Below are 17872 nucleotides of genomic sequence, written 5' to 3'. Positions count from 1 at the left end.
CGGAGCACAGAGGCGGGAGGCGGGAGTGTGACTGTGGAGGGGCTCGGCCGGGGGCGTGGCTCTCTGAAGGGGCGTGGCTTCCTTGAGTGGGGCGGAGTTTCTAGCTGGGGCGGGGCTTCTGTCACGGGGCGGGGCTCCAGCCACGGGGCGGGGCTTCCGGGGCTATGGTCCGGCGGAGGCCGCGGTTAGGCACCTCCAGACCTGCCACTCAGGTGAGCCAGGGCTGGGGCTCTTGGTGGAGACAGAAATGGGGCGGGCACTGGGGTACCCCAGTCTCAGCGACTTATAACGTTTTGTTCATTGGGTCACAGCTGAGCTTTCCCAGGGGAGGCACCTGGTTGGGGGTTGGGGGGCAAGCTGAGCCCCACTGTTGCAAAACTGCTCGTGCCCCTGCCCGAAACGATGGGGGAAATGCAGCAGTTTGTGCCCTGATGTGCTCTTGGGGTCTCAGGCCCAAGAGGCAGAATCTGGTGTAAGTTTCAACCCCCAAGGTTCTGGCCACCAAAGGGAGAACCGTGGTATCCAAGGTCACCCCCTTCTGCTCTCACCTTGCACAGAACTTTAGTGCAGTGCCTCCTGCATCCTGTCCCTTGACCTCTCCCCGACCCGTGGGCCTCCTGTCAGACACTGGTCCCCCAAACAGGCGCAGCCCCATGCCTCTTCCTCCTGGGTGGCCACCCGCAGACTGAGGCCCACTTTTCAGCTTGAGTCCCATTACATGGACTTTGCCCAGCCAGGTCACACCATGGTGGCCATTCCACTAAGGTGCCCTGGGACACGTGTCCGGTGCAGGAACCGTTACAGGGGCCATGAGTTCAGAGGAGAGGGGCTTCTTAGCAGGGAGTTTAGGGAGGGTCCCCAAGGCCACTGGGAGAGGTGGAGGCAGGATACGAGGGGGATGGAGAGCCTCACCTGCCCACCCCCACTCGCTGGTCACTAGGTCAAAGTCTGCCCAAAGTCAAAAAAATTGATTGTTTTGCAGGAAGTGGGCAGGGGTGGCCTGAGGAGGCCACTGGGGAAGGCGGGCGCCCGTCACCGTCTTGCTGGGGCTCGGGGGGTCACATCAGGGAGACCAGCCGAGGCCAGGGCTGTGCCCCCGCCCCGAAAGAGGAGGACGGGGCCTGGCCTGCGTCCAGACTGTCTGCAGTGGCTGATAAGGGGCCTCGGGGGCTCCCACAAACGGTTTTATCACGGCAGGAGGGGGCAGCCTGGGGGCTTAGGAGGGGACCCGACCATGGAGCGGCTTTGGGGTCTACACCAGAGAGCGGTAAGACCTCGTGGGGCTTCCCCTTCCCCAGCCCTCTCCAGCTCTCCCCTCCAGCCGGCTTCTCCCCTGCTGACTTGCCTCACTGCCTGCTCCTGCCTTTCCCGGTCTCTGGGCCAGAGTGGCCCCCAGCAAAGGTTGCCCCCCCCACTTCTCAGACCATCTACAGGCCTGTGAGGGACCCACCGCAGGGCCGCCTAGAGGAGGAAGAGGAAGACGGGGCAGAGGGGGGACCCAGGCCACAAAGCCACTTCTGCCCCATGGAACTGCGGAGCCCCGAGGCTGGGCGGCGGCAGGGGGTTGTCTGGGCAGTCGTAGGCCACAGGGCCACCCCCTACCTGGTCCTGACTGCCCTGCTCATCTTCACTGGCGGTGAGTGTGCCCCTCTCACCCTGGGACGGGCCTGGACTCAGGAGTTTTAGGGTGGGGGGGCTCGAGGACAAGCTGCACCTTGCCTCCCCCAGCCTTTCTTCTGGGCTACGTGACCTTCCGAGGGTCCTGCCAGGCCTGTGGGGACGACGTGTTGGTGGTCAGCGAGGATGTCAGCTATGAGCCGGACTCAGGACAGGGCCCACTGTACCGGAGTGATCTGCAGGCCATGTTCCTGCGCCTGCTGGGGGAGGGCTACCTGGAGGAGGCGATCAGGTAAGGGGCCAGCCCCGCCTTCCCTGCCGGGTCAGTCCTTCCAGCAGCTGTCCTGCAACACATAGTGAGTGGGGGACACTCAGAGGTGACAGAAAGTGGTGGCTGTGGGGGAGACCCCAGAAACCCTGGGGTCTTGGGGTGATGCATTTGGCCCTGGCAAGGGCAGAGAGTCCCTGTATCTCCATGACAGGTGGGACAGACCCTCCCAGTCTCGAATGTCACTCCTAGGGGCCCGGCTTATGAGCTGCAGCAGAGGGTGTCTTAGGGACCCTTTAAGGGATCAGGCCCTTTAAGGGATCAGAAAAGCCACAAGCACGCGAAGGTTCCAGTAGCCAATCCTGATTTTCTTTTCTTTAGGAGGGTGGAGTACACCTGGTGCTCTCTGCACTCAGGGATCTCTCCAGTGGGGCTGGGGGACCGTCTGGGATCCTGGGGATGAAATCTGGGGTCAGCCGTGTGCAAGACAAGCGCCCTCCCTGCTGCACCATGGTGACCCTCCCTCCTGGTTTCTAAGGCAACGATCAATGGTCTATAGGTCGATGTGGGGGGGAGCAGGTCACTCTCCTGGGACTCCTGCCTTTCCTGAGGGTGGGAGAGGAACCAGACGGGGGCAGGAGGACAGTAGCTGTTTTTTGTCTTCTTTGCTTTCTTTTCTTCATTTGGGGGGAGCAGAGGTGGGGCACAGTCAATAGTGCTCAGGGTTTACTCCGCAATAGCACAGTAGGGAGGGCGTTTGCCTTGCACGCGGCTGACCCAGGTTCAATTCCCAGCATCCCATATGGTCCCCCAAGCACGGCCATATGGAAGGATGACTCCTGAGTGCATGAGCCAGGAGTAACCCCTGTGCACTGCTGGGTGTGACCCAAAAAGCAATAAAAAAACAAAAAAAACAAAAAAAAATCACTCTTGGAGGGCTGGGGGACCATATGGGAGACCCCGGGTCGGCTGTGTGCATGGCGAGTGCCCTCCTGCTGCGCTATCTCTCCAGCCCCTTGCTGCTCTTGTGTGTGTGTGTATGTGTGTGTGGGGGGGGGTGGAAGGAGCACTGAACCACACCTGGTGGTGCTCTGGGCTTACTACGAGGACTGTTCTCGGGGGTCACTCCTGGTGGTGCTCAGGGATCATATAGGGTGTTGGGGATCAGACTGGGTCAACTGCATGCAAGACGAGCGCCTTACCTCCTGTCCTATACCTTTGACTTTAATTGATGAATTTGATTGAGTTCCAACCTTGCTGCAGATTCTGAAAAGATTCTTAGTTTACTTTGGGCTTTTTGTTCCTTTTGCTTGGGGGCTACACTCGGTGGTGCTCAGGGCTTACTCTCAGCTCTGTGCGCAGGGATCACTTCTGGTGGGCTCGGGGTACACTATAGGATGCCAGGAACTGAACCTGGTTTGGCCAAATGCAGGGGCTCGGGGGACCTGATTCAGTACCGGGGACTGAACCCAGATTGGCTGTGTGTGAGGCAGGTAATTTAGCTGCTGTGTTATTTCTCCAGCCCCCTGATTATATATTTTTGAAATTAAATTGAAAAAAAGAAATATCCTATTTAGTTTATGGGCCACATATGGTGCTTAGCAGCTCCACCCACTCCTGGGTCACTCCTGGAAAGGCTCAGGGGACCAAGAGCGCCAGGGACCCACCCAAGGCCTCGCAAGCAAAGCTGCGTTCGAAGCTGTTGAGCTGCCGCTTCTGCCCTTTGCTTTTTTGGTTTTGTTTTGGGGTCACACACAGCGATGCTCAGGGGTTACTCCTGGCTCTGCATTCAGAAATCACTCCTGGTGGGTTTGGGGGACCGTATGGGATTAAATCAGGGATTAAAGCCAGGTGGGCTGCATGCAAGGCAAGTGTCCTCCCCACTGTCCTATTGCTCCTGTCCCCTGCCCTTTGCTTTTTTGAGTCATCAGGAAAGGAAGGTCAGGTTCAGAGAAGTTATTTCTTCCAAGTAGTTTCTGAGACTGTAGACGGGCCTCTAACTTTTCTTGTGAAGTTGATGTCATTTGTGTCCGCCATCAGAATCCTTGGTTGACAATCCAATCAAAGATTCCTTGCTGTCACAACTCAGTGTTGCAATTGTTCTTGTTTGTTTGGTTTTTGGGTCACACCCAGTGGTGCTCAGGACTTAACTCCTGTCTCGGCCTCAGAGATTAGTCCTGGCGGAGCTCGGGGGACCATACGGGGTATCAGAGATCGAACCCCAGGCAGATGTCCTCCCTGCTGTACTGTTGCTCTGGGCCTCGATGCCACAACTGACCAGGGCCTGGTTCTATCCTGTCCACACCTGGGCAGGCTTGGCCCAAAGACCCCAGATCTCAGCTCCAACGGCTGTCAGGACTTGCTGCGTTCTAGAATAGAACTGACCGGGTGGGGGCAGGGGTTGACAGCTGGGCAGTCAGACAAGTCAAGGGATGGGGTGGAGGCTGGGTGGTGTGGTCCAAGGGTATGGAGGCAGGAGGAAGCAGCGAGCGGGAAGGGGTGGCTTCCGTTTGCCTTGGAGGAACCTGTAGGCCTGGAAAAATCACAGGTGTTGCAGGAGGCAGAGGAGCGGGAGAGTGAGGGAACCTGCTGGCCCCCGAAAAGCGCCCGACAGACAGTGGGCTTCTCAGTGCAGAGTTAGCCCCTAACTGTGACCAGTTTGTCTTGTGTGTCCAGCACCTACCACAGCACCATCTGCAAAACCTTCCCAAGCCTGCGTTCTGGAGGTGACAGGCTCCAGTGCACGAGAGCCACACGGCCCTTCATTAATTTGTCTCACCAGGGGCCGGAGTGATAGTCCAGCGGGTAGGGTGTTTGCCGTACACGTGACTGACCTGGGTTCGATCCCCGGCATCCCATAGAGTCTCCCAGCACCACCGGGAGTAATTCCTGAGCGCAGAGCCAGGAGTAACCCCTGAGCATTGCCACATCCTGCACGACATCATTTAAGTGATGAAAAGGAAGACAAGCAAAGGGTGTGGGCCAGAGAAATAAGACAAGGGTTAAAAGACTTCCTTGAATGTAGCTGACCCTGGTTTGATCCCCAGCATCCCATAGGATCCTCTGAGCCCCACCAGGAGTGATCCCTGCTCTGAGCAGAGCCAGGAGTAAGCAGTAGACAAAGCCAGAAGTGACCCCAAAACTATAACTAAATAAGTACATATGCACGCTGGAGAGATGCTCAGAGCACTGAAGTATGTGCCAGTTTGATGCCCCTGGCACCACGTGGTCTGCTTGGCATTGAGCCCATGAGCGCTGGGTGGCCCCTGAGCGCTGCTGGGTGTGGTCCCCAAACAATCAGTAAATAGAGCCATCTGGAGTCTGGGAAGTAGTGCTTCGGGTAGGGTGTTTGCCTTGCATGCCACCAAAGTAGGCCCAGAAGCAGACCCTGAACATAGTCAGGTGTGGCCCCCAAATGAAACAACAACAAAAACAAATAAGATAGAGGTCTATTTTGGGGAGGGGGGTCACAGCTGGTGATGCTCAAGGGTTCCTCCTGACTCTGTGCTCAGGATCACTCCTGGCAGGCTCAGGGGACCATATGGGATGTCAAGGATCGAACCCGGGTCAGCTGCGTGCAAAACAAGTGCCTTACCCAGTATACTATTTCTTTGGCCCCTACATAGAGGTCTTAGTAAAATAAAGAAGTGCACATGTGGCTTTGCCACTTTATGTGTATATGCAGATTTCCCCCAATATTTGGGGGCTCTGTGTCTGTTTCTCTCTGCATTTCCTCCATTGGCGCTGCTGCTGTCCTGAAGATTCGCTGTCACACTCGGTTTCGGTGCTCTCCAAGTGCAGCTCCTCGCCTCACGGTGCTCCTGTGCCAGGCTGTGATCGCCAGGGCTGGCACACATGCTCGCTAGGGGTCGCTGTGGTGCTCCCACACACCCAGCATTTTTCCTGGCCCTGCTTTAGGAAGTTCCAAGTCAGTGGGGCTGCTGGGACCTCACCGGGGCATGTGGGCGAGATTGGGGATTGAATTCGCAGCCTCACCGGGTGCTTTTTGCCACTGAGTTCCCCCGCCTTGTCCCCCGTCCTCTCTGCTCCTTTTCAGGTTTTTTGTTTGTTTAGTTTTTTTGCTTTTTGGGTCACACCCGGGGATGCACAGGGGTCACTCCTGGCTCTTCACTCAGGAATTACTCCTGGCGGTGCTCAGGGGACCATATGGGATGCTGGGAATCGAACCCGGGTTGGCTGTGTGCAAGGCAAATGCCCTACCCGCTGTGTTATCACTCCAGCCCCTCAGTTTCTGTTTTTGGATCACACCAAGCAGTGCTCAGGGATCACTCCTGGTGTAACCGTGTGGGATACCAGAGCTTGAACCCAGGTCGGCCGCATGCAAGGCAAATTGCCTTCCGTGCTGGAGCATCACTCTGCCCCCCTCGTCTACGCTCGTTTTAAAACATTTGAAGCACCAGGGATCAGGGAGGTGGTGCAGAGGGCTAGAGTGCATGCCCCAGCACCTCGTGATCTCCCGGAATCGAGCTGGGAGAAGCACCTGAGTTTTGTGGGGTGTGTGCTCCCAAACTAAAACAAAAAAATTAAAGCCATATGATATAAAAGAGTAAAAAAAAATCACCCCAGGATTCTCCCTTCAGATATAGCTGCCCGCAGTGTTTTTTTTAATTATTATTAATTCACCGTGAGATACAGTAACAAAAATTTCATGTTTGAACTTCGATCATACAGTCATCCAACAGCCATCCCTTCACTAGTGCACATTTTCCACCACCAAAATCCCCAGTATCCCCTCTCCCCCCCCATTTTCCGTACCTCCCCCTGCTTGTGTGGGAGACAATTTATAAGGTATTCTTCCTCTACTTTTATTACCTTCAGTATTTTGAGACCAGTACTACCTCCCCTCATATCTGCAGGAAATACAATTGCTAGACAATGTGTTTTGTGTTGCTTTTTATGGATATAATATGTTGTGGCGTGACCACGAAAGCTGCCGCACGCTTTAGGAATTCTAAGATTTTAATGATTAGGGTCTGAAGAAATTGCTGCCCAGGTTGCTCAGGTCCGAGATTCCTGTGTGTGTCTCTGGATCGTGGTCACGTGGGAGCTGGTGCTTCTTGCTGGCTTCTAGAAAATGGTGAGGTGACCGCTGGGGCTCTTAGAGGGCAGGCGGTGGGACGGCACCTGCCCCCGTCTGGAGCGGCCCAGTGGAGAAGGCCTATTGCAAAGTCCCGGGCCATCTCTGCCTCAGGTTGCTTGGGTCTGAGATTTCTGTGTGTCCTGAACGTATTGAGTACATGTGATAACAATCTCCAGTCACTGCTCAGGTTATTTGAACTGGGATGCCACATCAAAACTGCCAAACAACAGCAACTGTAAGCCTTGTGCAAGAATTCAGACCAAAAAATATACTTTCAGGGATCATTTCTACAGTTCATTACTGGAGAAGTTTCTCTGATTCTGCAGAGCACCCGAAACCATGAGAGGAGCCATGGAACCTGTTCTAGGTGTTGCCTTTGCAGCTGCTTTTTTTTTTTTTTTTTTTTTTTTTTTTTTGCTTTTTGGGTCACATTTAGCGGTGCACAGGTGTTCCTCCTGGCTCTGCACTCAGGAATTACTCCTAGCGGTGCTGGGGGACCATATGGGGTGCTGGGAATCGTACTGGGTCGGCCACAGGCAAGGCAAACGCCCTACCCGCTGTGCTGTCGCTCCAGTCCCTGCAGCTGCCTTTTACCATTGATGATCATTTTCTCTTCCCGGAGCCATGTTTGTAGAAGCTCCTGGTCACCAGGATTCCATCTGGAGAAGGCGGGGAGACTGCACCTGCTCCATCTGGGGCACCCCGGTGTTATCAGCTTGGTTTGCGATCCAGAGCATTCTCCGGTGTTGTGGTGCCCGCCAGCCAGGATTCTTCACTCCGGACTGTGTGTTTTTAATTCAGAGAAACTTTTTTTCCCCCGGGACCAAAGCAGTAGTACAGGAGGTGGGGCGCTTGCTTTCATGCAGCCAACCTTGGTTCAATCCCCTGGCACCCCATTAGGTCCCCCGAGCCCTGCCAGGAGTCAACCGAGCTCAAAGAAGGAGTAAGTGTGGCCACCACTCCCCAAAACCTATCAACTTGTTTTTTCTTTTTGGGGGGACCTCAGTAGTGCTTGTGGGTCAGAGGGCAGTGATGGGTGTGTGGGGGTGCAGTACAGGGGACCAAACTCTGGACGTCACACACACGAGGTGTGCGTGCTGGCCCTGCACTCTCTGCAGTCCTGCTCTCTGTGTGTGCTGGGAACGCTGACCAGCTGCGGGGTCTGGGGCCACTGCGGCAGGTACGCAGCCCTGCAGCGAGGGTGTAGTGGTTGGGTGTAGTAGTTCTGCCGTTGGGCCTGGTGATGCTGGAGGCCACTAGGGCCTCAGGAGCGAGAACAGCAGCCAGTGGTACCGGGGATCCGACTCGGGGACTTACCTGTGTTTGCAGGTATGCGCTCCACCCAGCAGACACGCTTTCTCCCCACGTAACACTGTGGCCAGGCCTGTCTCCTGGCCGGTGCTCTGCCCTCCGGGGGGGGCCCCCCTGCTGCAAGATTCCAGGAGGCCCTCCTTGCTGAGATGTCACCTGTGCGGTCCCCCACACCTGCTGTCCTGCTGTGGGTGACTCAGCAAGGGGACTGAGACTACTGTCACCATAGACTGTGGTTACAGAGAGATGCATCTGTCATTTGTGAGAACCTGAAGTCACTGTCACTCAGTAGCCTCAGTGCAGCATGGGGAGCATCGAGGGGGGAGCCTGAGCTCCCCAGTGTCTGGATCTGCCCCCTGCCCCCAACCAGGCAGGCTCCACTTTGAGCCGGGGTGGTGAACTGCAGGTCCCAGGGAGTGCCCCCATCTGCACAGGGGAAATGTGGGCCCAGGGGTGCTGAGCAGTGGGGGGAACCACCCCAGGATGGGGTGAGGGAGAGGCAGGGGATGTATGGCAGGAAGAGGCCCACTGGCCACAGCATCCCACTGGGGAGAGGGCGGGGGGGGGCAGGAGGACAGGGACGGATGGGGGTGGCCCTCAGGGAAGAGCAGAGGAGCAGATGGGGACCCTCAGGGAGCCAGTGGGCAGGCTTGAGGAGACAAGCGAGAGCACTGGGGACTCTGGGTGGAAGGTGGGGGCTGGGAAGGGTTGGGGGATGGGCTGTGCCTGTGGGCTGGGGCCAGCACAGGCAGGGAGGCAAGTGGGGGCTCGGGCGCCCCAAAGCCTCTGTCCCCCCAGGCAGACCAGCCGTCGGGCCCGGGTGGCGGGCTCTGCAGGGATGGCTGCCCTGGCCCAGGACATCCGTGAGGCGCTGTCTCGCCACAAGCTGGACCACGTGTGGACAGACACGCACTATGTGGGGCTCCAGTTCCCAGATCCGTGAGTGCCGGGGGGCGGGCTGGCCAGGAGTCGGCGCGGGGAGGGCGCTCACCACCCGCACTCGGCAGGGCTCACCCCAACACCCTGCACTGGCTGGACTCCGCGGGGGGACCCAGCGAGCCGCTGCCGCTGGAGGACCCGGACGTGTACTGTCCCTACAGCGCCACGGGCAACGCCACGGTGAGCGGCTGGGGGGCTGCGGCAGGGGCGGTGGGGAGAGGGTGGGGGCGCAGCCCAGTCACGGCCCCCCGCAGGGAGAGCTGGTGTTCGCGCACTTTGGGAGGCCCGAGGACCTGCAGTGGCTGCGGGAGCACGGCGTGGAGCCCGAGGGGCGCATCCTGCTGGTGCGTCTCGGGGTCATCAGCTTCGCCCAAAAGGTGAGGGGCCGGGGCCATGGGTCGGGGCGGGCTGGGATTCTGCGGTCGGAGGGGAGAAAGAACAGGTGGGGCAGGAGAGGCGGGGCTGTGCAGCAGGAAGACAGGGCTGCCAGGTACCCTGTGCAAGTCACAGCATGAGTGTGTGCGCCTATGTGTATGCGTGTGAGCACGTGTGCACCTGTATATATGTGAGCGTATGTGTACCTGTGTGCATGTTTGAACACATGTGCACCTGTGTGTATGCGTGTTTGAGCACGTGTGTGTGCCTGTTTGCAAGTGTATGTGTTTGTGCCTGTGTGTATGCGTATGTAAGCGCGTGTGTGCCTGTCTGTGAGCACATGTGCACCAGTGTGTATGTATGTGTGAGCACGTGTGCGCCTGTATTGTGTGTGCCTGTGTGCATGAGTGCATATGTGCCTGTGTGTATGCATATGTGAGTGCGTGTATGCTTGTCTGCGTGTGTGAGCACATGTGGCCAGTGTGTATGCATATGAGCATGTGTCTGTGCATTTGCATCTGTGTGCATGTTTGTATGAGCCTATGTGTGTATGCATGTGTGCCTGTGTGTATGCGTGTGTTCCTGCCTGTGGGTGTACACCTGCATGTATGTATGTGTGAGCGCGTGTGTGCTTGTGTCTGTGCACGTGTACATGTGTTTGAGGGCCCACACCCAGCAAGCGAGGTGTTCAGCTAAGGGCTGCTTCCCCACCTGCCGAGGCCTTGCATGGGGGGATCGAACCCAGATGCACGCAGAGATCTTGGTCCAGCCTGTGAGCGTCCCCCTGTACTGCGGGTCACTGTGCTGTGGAACAAGGGCTCCCGGCCACCTGCTTTCCCCAGGTGGCCAATGCGCAGGCCTCCGGGGCCCGAGGCGTGCTCATCTACCCGGACCCAGCCGACTTCTCTCCAGACCCCCCCAAGCTCGGCCTGTCCAGCCACCGGGCTGTGTATGGACACGTGAGTTGGGGGGCTGGGTCTGCCTGGGGTGCAGGCACAGCTTTCCCAGGAGCCCAACTCCATTCCAGTGGGGGTCCCCTGTCCCCACAGGTGCACCTGGGAACCGGGGACCCCTACACGCCAGGGTTTCCTTCCTTCAACCAAACGCAGTTCCCACCCGTGCGGTCGTCCGGCCTCCCCCACATCCCCGCGCAGCCCATCAGCGCCCATGTGGCCTCCCTCCTGCTGCAGTGAGACTCAGGGCAAGCCGGGAAATGGGGCTTCTTCCGGGAGGGCCAAGGGGGCTCCGACTGCGTTTCACACCCACCTCCCTGACCCCTTGAGAAGGACACAGCAACCATCCAGGGTGGACAGACCCCCGGAGGGTGCAGAGGCGAGGGGCAGGGGACAACAGGGGTGGGGGTCACGGCTCTTCTCCCACTGGGTCTCTGCTCCCCTTTTTGCCCCCCTTCCAGGAAGCTCAAAGGCCCTGTGGCTCCCCAGGACTGGCAGGGCCAGCTCCCTAGCTCCCCATATCGCTTGGGTCCCGGGCCAGGCCTGCATCTCCGGGTGAACAACCAGCGCATCTCCACCCCCATCAGCAACATCTTCGGCTGCATCGAGGGCCGCTCCGAGCCAGGTGCGCTCCCTGCAGTGCCCACCCTCTGCGCTGGCGGAGGGGGTGCCACTCCGGGTGCTGGCTAGAGACGGGGCTGGAGCAGGAGGCCCGAAGGAGGCAGCTCTGAATGGCAGGGTGCAGCAGAGAGAGGTCAGGGACTAGTGGCTAATTTCGGGGGGCGCGGACAATAGTACAGCCGGGAAGGCTCTGGCCTTGCATGCAGCCGACCTGGGTTCAATCCCCAGCATCCCAGAGAGTCCCCTGAGCTCAGAGCCCTGATGGTCTCCAGGTGTGACCCAAAATCTGTCACTGCCATCCCGTTGCTCATCGATTTGCTCGAGCGGGCACCAGTAACGTCTCCACTGTGAGACTTGTTTGTTACTGGGGAGGGCGTTTGCCTTACAGGCGGCCGCCCCGGGTTTAATTCCTCTGCCTCTCTCAGAGAGCCCGGCAAGCTACTGAGAGTATTTTGTCTGCACAGCAGAGCCTGGTGACCCAAAATACAAAATAAAATTAGAAAAAAGAGGAGAGCGGGCTGGAGAAATAGCACAGCGGGTAGTTTGCCTTGCACGCGGCCGACCTGGGTTTGATTCCCAGCATCCATATGGTCCCCTGAGCACTGCCAGGGGACAATTCCTGAGTGCAGAGCCAGGAGTAACCCCTGTGCATCACCGGGTGTGACCCAAAAAGAAAAAAAAAAAAAGAGGAGGGCACACAATTTTGTTGTCACTTGCCTTGCATGGGTGAGGCCCTGAGTTTGTTTGTTTGTTTTTTGGCTTTTTGGGTCACACCTGGCGATGCACAGGGGTTACTCCTGGCTCTGCACTCAGGAATTACTCCTGGCGGTGCTCAGGGAACCATATGGGATGCTGGGAATTGAAGCCGGGTCAGCCGCATGCAAGGCAAACGCCCTACCCGCTGTGCTATTGCTCCAGCCCCGAGGCCCTGAGTTTGATCCCTGGTGCCACAAGGCAAATTTATAAGAGAGGAAGCTGGTCAGGACAGCTGACCAAGGAGGTCCTGGGGTTCAGTGTGACCCTGAGCTGCCCAGGGTTGAGGGGAGGGCCACTCCTGAAGCGTCTCCAGAAATGGAAGGGCTGGGAGAGCAGAGCTGAGGCGAAGGGGTGGGCACAGTTTGGGGGTCTGGGACAAATGGTGGCCCAGCCTGTGGGCCTCTGCTGCCCGTGGAAGAGGTGGACCCTGGTATCTCGTCCCCAGACCACTATGTTGTCATTGGGGCCCAGAGGGACGCGTGGGGCCCGGGCGCGGCCCAGTCTGCGGTGGGGACGGCCATCCTGCTGGAGCTGGTGCGGACCTTCTCGTCCATGGTGAGCCACGGTAAGGCCGGGTCCAGGCGTGAGGGCGGGGGCCCCAAGTGATGGAGCACTAGCTCTGCAGGCGGGACACCCGGGTTCCATCCTGGCTCCCCACAGGGTCCCCCAAGTTCTGCCAGGAGTGACCCCTGAACAGAACCAAGAATAAGCCCCGAGCACCACCGGGTGGGGCCCCAAGACAAGGAACAAAAGAGCCAACATAAAAATGGATGAGAGGTGGCTGGAGCAATAGTACAGCGGGTAGGGCGTTTGCCTGGCACGCGGCCAACCTGGGTTCGATCCCTGGCATCCCATAGGGTCCCCCATGTACCGCCAGGAGTAATTCATGAGTGCAGAGCCAGGAGTGACCCCTGAGCATCGCCAGGTGTGGCCCCAAAAGCAAAAATAAATAAAAAATGGAAGAGAGGGAGAGGGCTCCTCTGGGTGGGCCGGGGGAGAGGGGCTGGGGCAGAGAGGAAAGAGTGGGGGGCAGGGAAGCCCCCTGCCCAGCCCAGACGCTGTCCCCAGGCTTCCGGCCCCGCAGGAGTCTCCTGTTCATCAGCTGGGACGGAGGCGAGTTCGGGAGCGTGGGCTCTACCGAGTGGCTGGAGGTAATGAGGGCCCAAGTGCTCCGGCAGTGGGGGGCAGGGAGGGGGGGGCGGGTTTCAGACCACAGCCCTCCCTACAGGGCTACCTCAGCGTGCTGCATCTGCGAGCTGTGGTCTATGTGAGCCTGGACAACGCAGTGCTGGGTGAGCCGGGCAGTGCCGCCATTGGGGTCCCCTAAGGTCCCCCTGCTGTCCAGCAAGCCTGGAGCCTGGCTTCTTCCCGCAGGGAATGACAAGTTCCATGCCAAGACCAGCCCGCTTCTGATCAGCCTCATCGAGGATGTTCTGAAGCAGGCACGTGGGAACCATTATGGGAAGTGAGGGGGGGTGGGGGGTGAGGTGTTCGGCCTGACTGTCCCCACCCTGGCCCTAGGTGGACTCCCCCAACCGCAGCGGGCAGACCCTGTATGATCAGGTGGCTGTCGGCAATCAGAGCTGGGATGCAGAGGTGTAAGTGGGGGCTGGAGAGAAACTGGGAGCTGGTGGGGGGCAGGGGACCCCCACGCTGACCTGCCTGTCCCTCAGGGTCCGCCCACTGCCCATGGACAGCAGTGCCTATTCCTTCACGGCATTTGCCGGGGTCCCTGCGGTGGAGTTCTCCTTCGTGGAGGTGAGCCCCCCTCCCCGCCCCTCCCCGCCCGGCGCAGCGGCCCCCACACCCCGGCCAGCGTGGACAGACCGTCGGGGTCCCCACAGGACGGCCCGGCCTACCCGTTCCTACACACCAAGGACGACACCTTCGAGAACCTGCACCAGCAGCTGCGGGGCCGCCTGCCCGCCGTGGCCCAGGCCGTGGCCCAGCTGGCCGGGCAGCTGCTCATCCGGCTCAGCCACGATCACCTGCTGCAGCTGGACTTCGGCCGCTACGGTGACGTGGTCCTCAGACACATCGGCAGCCTCAACGAGTTCTCGGGGGACCTCAAGGTCCAGCTTCTGGGGGCGGGGGGCGCACTAGGCCCTTAACGCACTGCTGGCGCATAGTCTGGGTCCTCTCTCGGCTCCCCCTGCCCCTAAGCTGCTAGGGTCCGCCTGCCCCCCGGGGATGCACAGTCAGCCTCTCCCTGCCCCCTGCCCGCCCCCTCCCCCCATTCCCCTCTGCAAGGCCTACCTCAGCCAGGCGCAGGAGCCCAGCCCTGTCCCCCTAGGGGGCTTGGCCCCTGCCGCCGGCCCCAGCCCACCCTCCGCCCGCAGGCCCGCGGCCTGACCCTGCAGTGGGTGTTCTCGGCGCGGGGCGACTACATCCGTGCGGCCGAGAAGCTGCGGAAGGAGATCTACAGCTCAGAGGAGAGTGACGAGCGCCTCATGCGCATGTACAACGTGCGGATCATGCGGGTGAGGCCCCGCCCCGACGCGCCCTGTGCCGGCCGCGCGCAGCGCAGCACCCCGCGCGCCCCTTGCCCCCAGCCCTGCCGTAGGGGCTGCGCGTGTGTAGGGTAGGTCCTGCAGGAGTGAGCGGTGCCCGTGCACCCTCGGGCGAGGGAACCGTGCACCCTCGGGCGAGGGAACCGACAACGACGGTGCCTCTGGCCACGTGTGCCTCCAGGCCACACAGCGTGAGCCCCTCCCTTGGTGGCCCCCTTAGGGAAAATAACATTTGGAGTGTTCTGTATGCGGTCTAAGTGGCACAGGTTATTTTGGCCCTGGAAATAGGGCTTATTACATTCAGAATGAGGAGTGCTCCCCTCTGAGATGCACGATAATTCAGAAGCAGTATTAGGTGAAAGTTAATACAAAGGGTTTTCTTCTGGGAGGGGAGTACACCCGGCTATGCTCAGGGCTTACTCCTATCTCTGTGCTCAGGGATCACTCCTGGTGGGCTTGGGGGACCCTATGGGGCGCTGGGGATTGAACCCTGTTCGACTGCGTGCAAGGCAGGGAAGTGTCCCACTCTATACTATTGCTCTGGCACCAATACAAGGTCTTATTCCCTCCTCATTTCCTCCTTCTTAGCTTTGAGTGCTTTGCTTCCCGCACCCCAACAAGCCCCACCCCTCCTCTTCTTTCCTTTTCTTCACTCCAAGAATGCAACGGAGCTGTTTGACCTCAGGAAGACGCTGGGTTGGGATTGTGGTGTGGGCAAAGGGCAAACTCAGGAGCTGGCTGGTGTGTGAGAGTTGAGCCGCAGCCGCAGTGTGCTGGCATGGTTTGTGGGGAACAGACCTTCCCCATGCAGTTTCTCTTATCTTTGTCTCATGCACCAAGTCCCTGTGTGAGGGAAGAGCTGGACACAACTCTGTCACATATAGATCCTTATTTACCCCTGTCTGGGGGACTCTACAGCACCCTGCTGTCACCTCCCTCAGAGGGAGCCATGCTAAGGGGACGAGAATCAGGCACAGAACCTCAGAACACAGGGCCAGGCCCAGGGAATGTCATGGCTCTACACCAGGGGTTGGTAAACTGGCCAGCTGACCAAGTTTGTCATGAAGCCTGGTTTATGAATAAAGTTTTATTGCAACACAGCCATGCTCATCGGTTGCTTTTGGTTTTTGGCTTTTACCGAAGCAACACTGGGGACTTGCAACAGGATGACTTGCAAATCCTGAAATGTTGACTCTTGGCCTTTTTTTTTTTTTTCCAGAAAATGTTTGCCAATCCCTGCTTTAGACTCTGACATGGGCCTGAAAGAATGGACAGGGTTGGGCGGGTGCAGAGAAAGAGGTTTCAGTGCAGAGATGAATTTCAGACCCGGGATGAAGCATGGCTGTAAAGGTTGCCCGGCGCTCCCTGTGGGCAGGATGTGGATGTTTAGAGCCCGACTAGGGTCCCAGGGAGAAGTGGAGGGGAGGGGATGAAGTGTGGGGTCAGGGATCCCTCCGGAAGAGCCGCATGTGCAAGGAGCGCTTGGGAGGGGCGTCGAGGCTGAGTGAGCGGAGCCGAGGCGGACTGAGCAGCTGTCCGCTCACCTTGGCTGAGCTGCGTGGTGGAGGTGGGGAAACACGGCTGGGGTGTGGAGGAAGGTGTCTGTCGAGCGGAACAGCCGCGCAGCAGCCTGCTCCTCGAGGAACTGCGGGAAGCAAGCCGACTTGGGACTGCTGGCAGCTGGGACACGCAGACAGGAAGCGCTGGCCGAAGGCAGCGTCCGTCCCACCCGGTTACTGGTGACGTCACCAGGACGTCGCCCCTGATTGGCTGGATTGGGGCGGGGCGCCCCGCCCCATCTGTAAGAACGGCCACGCCCCCTCCATTTGCACCCTACCTGAGCCCTTTCTCCGCACAGGTGGAGTTTTACTTCCTGTCCCAGTACGTGTCGCCGGCTGACTCTCCGTTCCGCCACATCTTCCTGGGCCACGGGGACCACACGCTGGGCGCCCTGCTGGACCACGTGCGGCTGCTGCGGGGGCAGGGCTCCGGGGGCCCGGAGGCCGCCTCCTCCGCGCTGGCCCCGGGCTTGGGCTTCCAGGAGAGCCGCTTCCGGCGCCAGCTGGCCCTGCTCACTTGGACGCTGCAGGGGGCAGCCAATGCGCTTAGCGGGGACGTCTGGAACATCGACAACAGCTTCTGAGGCCTCCATGCAGGGCCGATTTCTGGGTGAGGGGGGCCGCCCCGCAGCACTGGCATCGCTGGTGGATTTCTCATTGGGTCTTTGCTGGCCTCCAGGGCTGCCCGCACCCAAAGACACCAGCAATCACCCCCACACCCCTAGCCCTGCAAGGTAGGTGGTGCGGTGCCTTCCTACGGAGGGTACTTTTTCGGCCAACGAGAGCAGCCCCTTGCCCTGGAGGAATCATAGAGTATTCTGGAAGCTTTCTGGGCCCAGGGCCGTGGGAGGGATGGCAGGGGACTGTTCATAAAACCCGGCAGCATCGGTGTGGTTCATAAGCACCCGCCAAATGCTTCCTCCTTCCTTCCCTATCCCCCAGCCTTGTCCCTGAGAAAGTTACAGAAGACATGGCAGAGGGGCCAAGGGCAAGAGTCCAGAGGGCAAGCTGAGCGGTATTGGTTACCTAAGGAAGGGAACTAACTGCTCAGTGGGCTGGGGGAAGCTCGACACCCCCTTGCCCCCCCCACCAGATGTGGCCCCAAAAGCAGAGGAAGAAGCAAAAGACCACAGTGGGGTCAAGACTGTCCAGTCATTTGCTCAGGACCAAGAAGCCTCAACAAACTGCACATCCTAGTGGAAAAGGAAAATGCAATAAAGTCCCCCTCTCAACCTGACTTTGGGGTTTTTATTTGCTATCTGATGTCCAGATGCATGAGGCAGGGGAGCAGAGCGCGACAGCCACAGGCTGAGTGTGTGCTGCGGGTGGGAGGCTACATCCTCAGCACCACAGGACGTGACCCCCATGCTACTGGGTGCAGTTTCCCCACTACCCCCCAAAGAAAAATAAACTAAAAATAGGCTCCCTGATGCCCAGGTCTGTCTTCTCCTTGGTGGGGATCACAAATATGCACAGCTTTGTCTCTGCCCAACATTCGGGTGCTCCTGGGGCGGTGGCAGGGCAGGGTGGGGCACAGCGCTCCGAGGCCCCATCACTCCGTGCTTCCAAACTCTCAATGCCCAGACAAAAGCATTCCGAATAGGGCCTTGGGACTGTCTCCACACCCGTTTGCGCTGAGCACCACAAAACGACCGGTCTGACCCAGAAAGCAAAATAACACCCCCCCCCCCGCCCCCGCAGTACAGGCCCCCTTCAGCTGCTCTCTCAGACCTGAGAGAAAATGCACTGCTGAGCTTTAAGCCCCTCTACGTCCTGATGCCCCTCTAACCCCCAGGGCTGGTGGTGGTGTTCTCTCCATTATAATAGATTTGGGGTGGTGCAGGCACAGGAGAAAAGGAGCA

General features: G+C 59.0%; 1 protein-coding gene and 1 pseudogene across 1 annotated transcript; both read left to right on the top strand.

Annotated features, from left to right (window-relative positions):
- Positions 1-1200: 1200 nt before the first annotated feature.
- TFR2 (transferrin receptor 2) lies at positions 1201-17231 on the top strand. The gene is made up of 19 exons (XM_055136153.1): positions 1201-1267; positions 1423-1636; positions 1729-1909; positions 9096-9236; positions 9305-9416; positions 9491-9613; positions 10454-10570; positions 10661-10800; positions 11026-11189; positions 12387-12506; positions 13010-13092; positions 13170-13233; positions 13316-13383; positions 13463-13539; positions 13615-13699; positions 13786-14013; positions 14281-14421; positions 16310-16620; positions 17104-17231. Exons 1-18 carry the CDS (start codon positions 1235-1237, stop codon positions 16592-16594), a joined length of 2376 nt encoding a protein of 791 aa, XP_054992128.1. The 5' UTR covers positions 1201-1234; the 3' UTR covers positions 16595-16620; positions 17104-17231.
- On the top strand, positions 7249-7342 carry LOC129404486 (small nucleolar RNA U3; annotated as a pseudogene).
- Positions 17232-17872: the final 641 nt, after the last annotated feature.

Source organism: Sorex araneus, chromosome 4 (genome assembly GCF_027595985.1).
Source record: "Sorex araneus isolate mSorAra2 chromosome 4, mSorAra2.pri, whole genome shotgun sequence".
Lineage (NCBI taxonomy): Eukaryota > Metazoa > Chordata > Mammalia > Eulipotyphla > Soricidae > Sorex > Sorex araneus.
The sequence above is the reverse complement of the archived record's forward strand: the minus strand, read 5'-3'. Positions and strand labels throughout refer to the sequence as shown.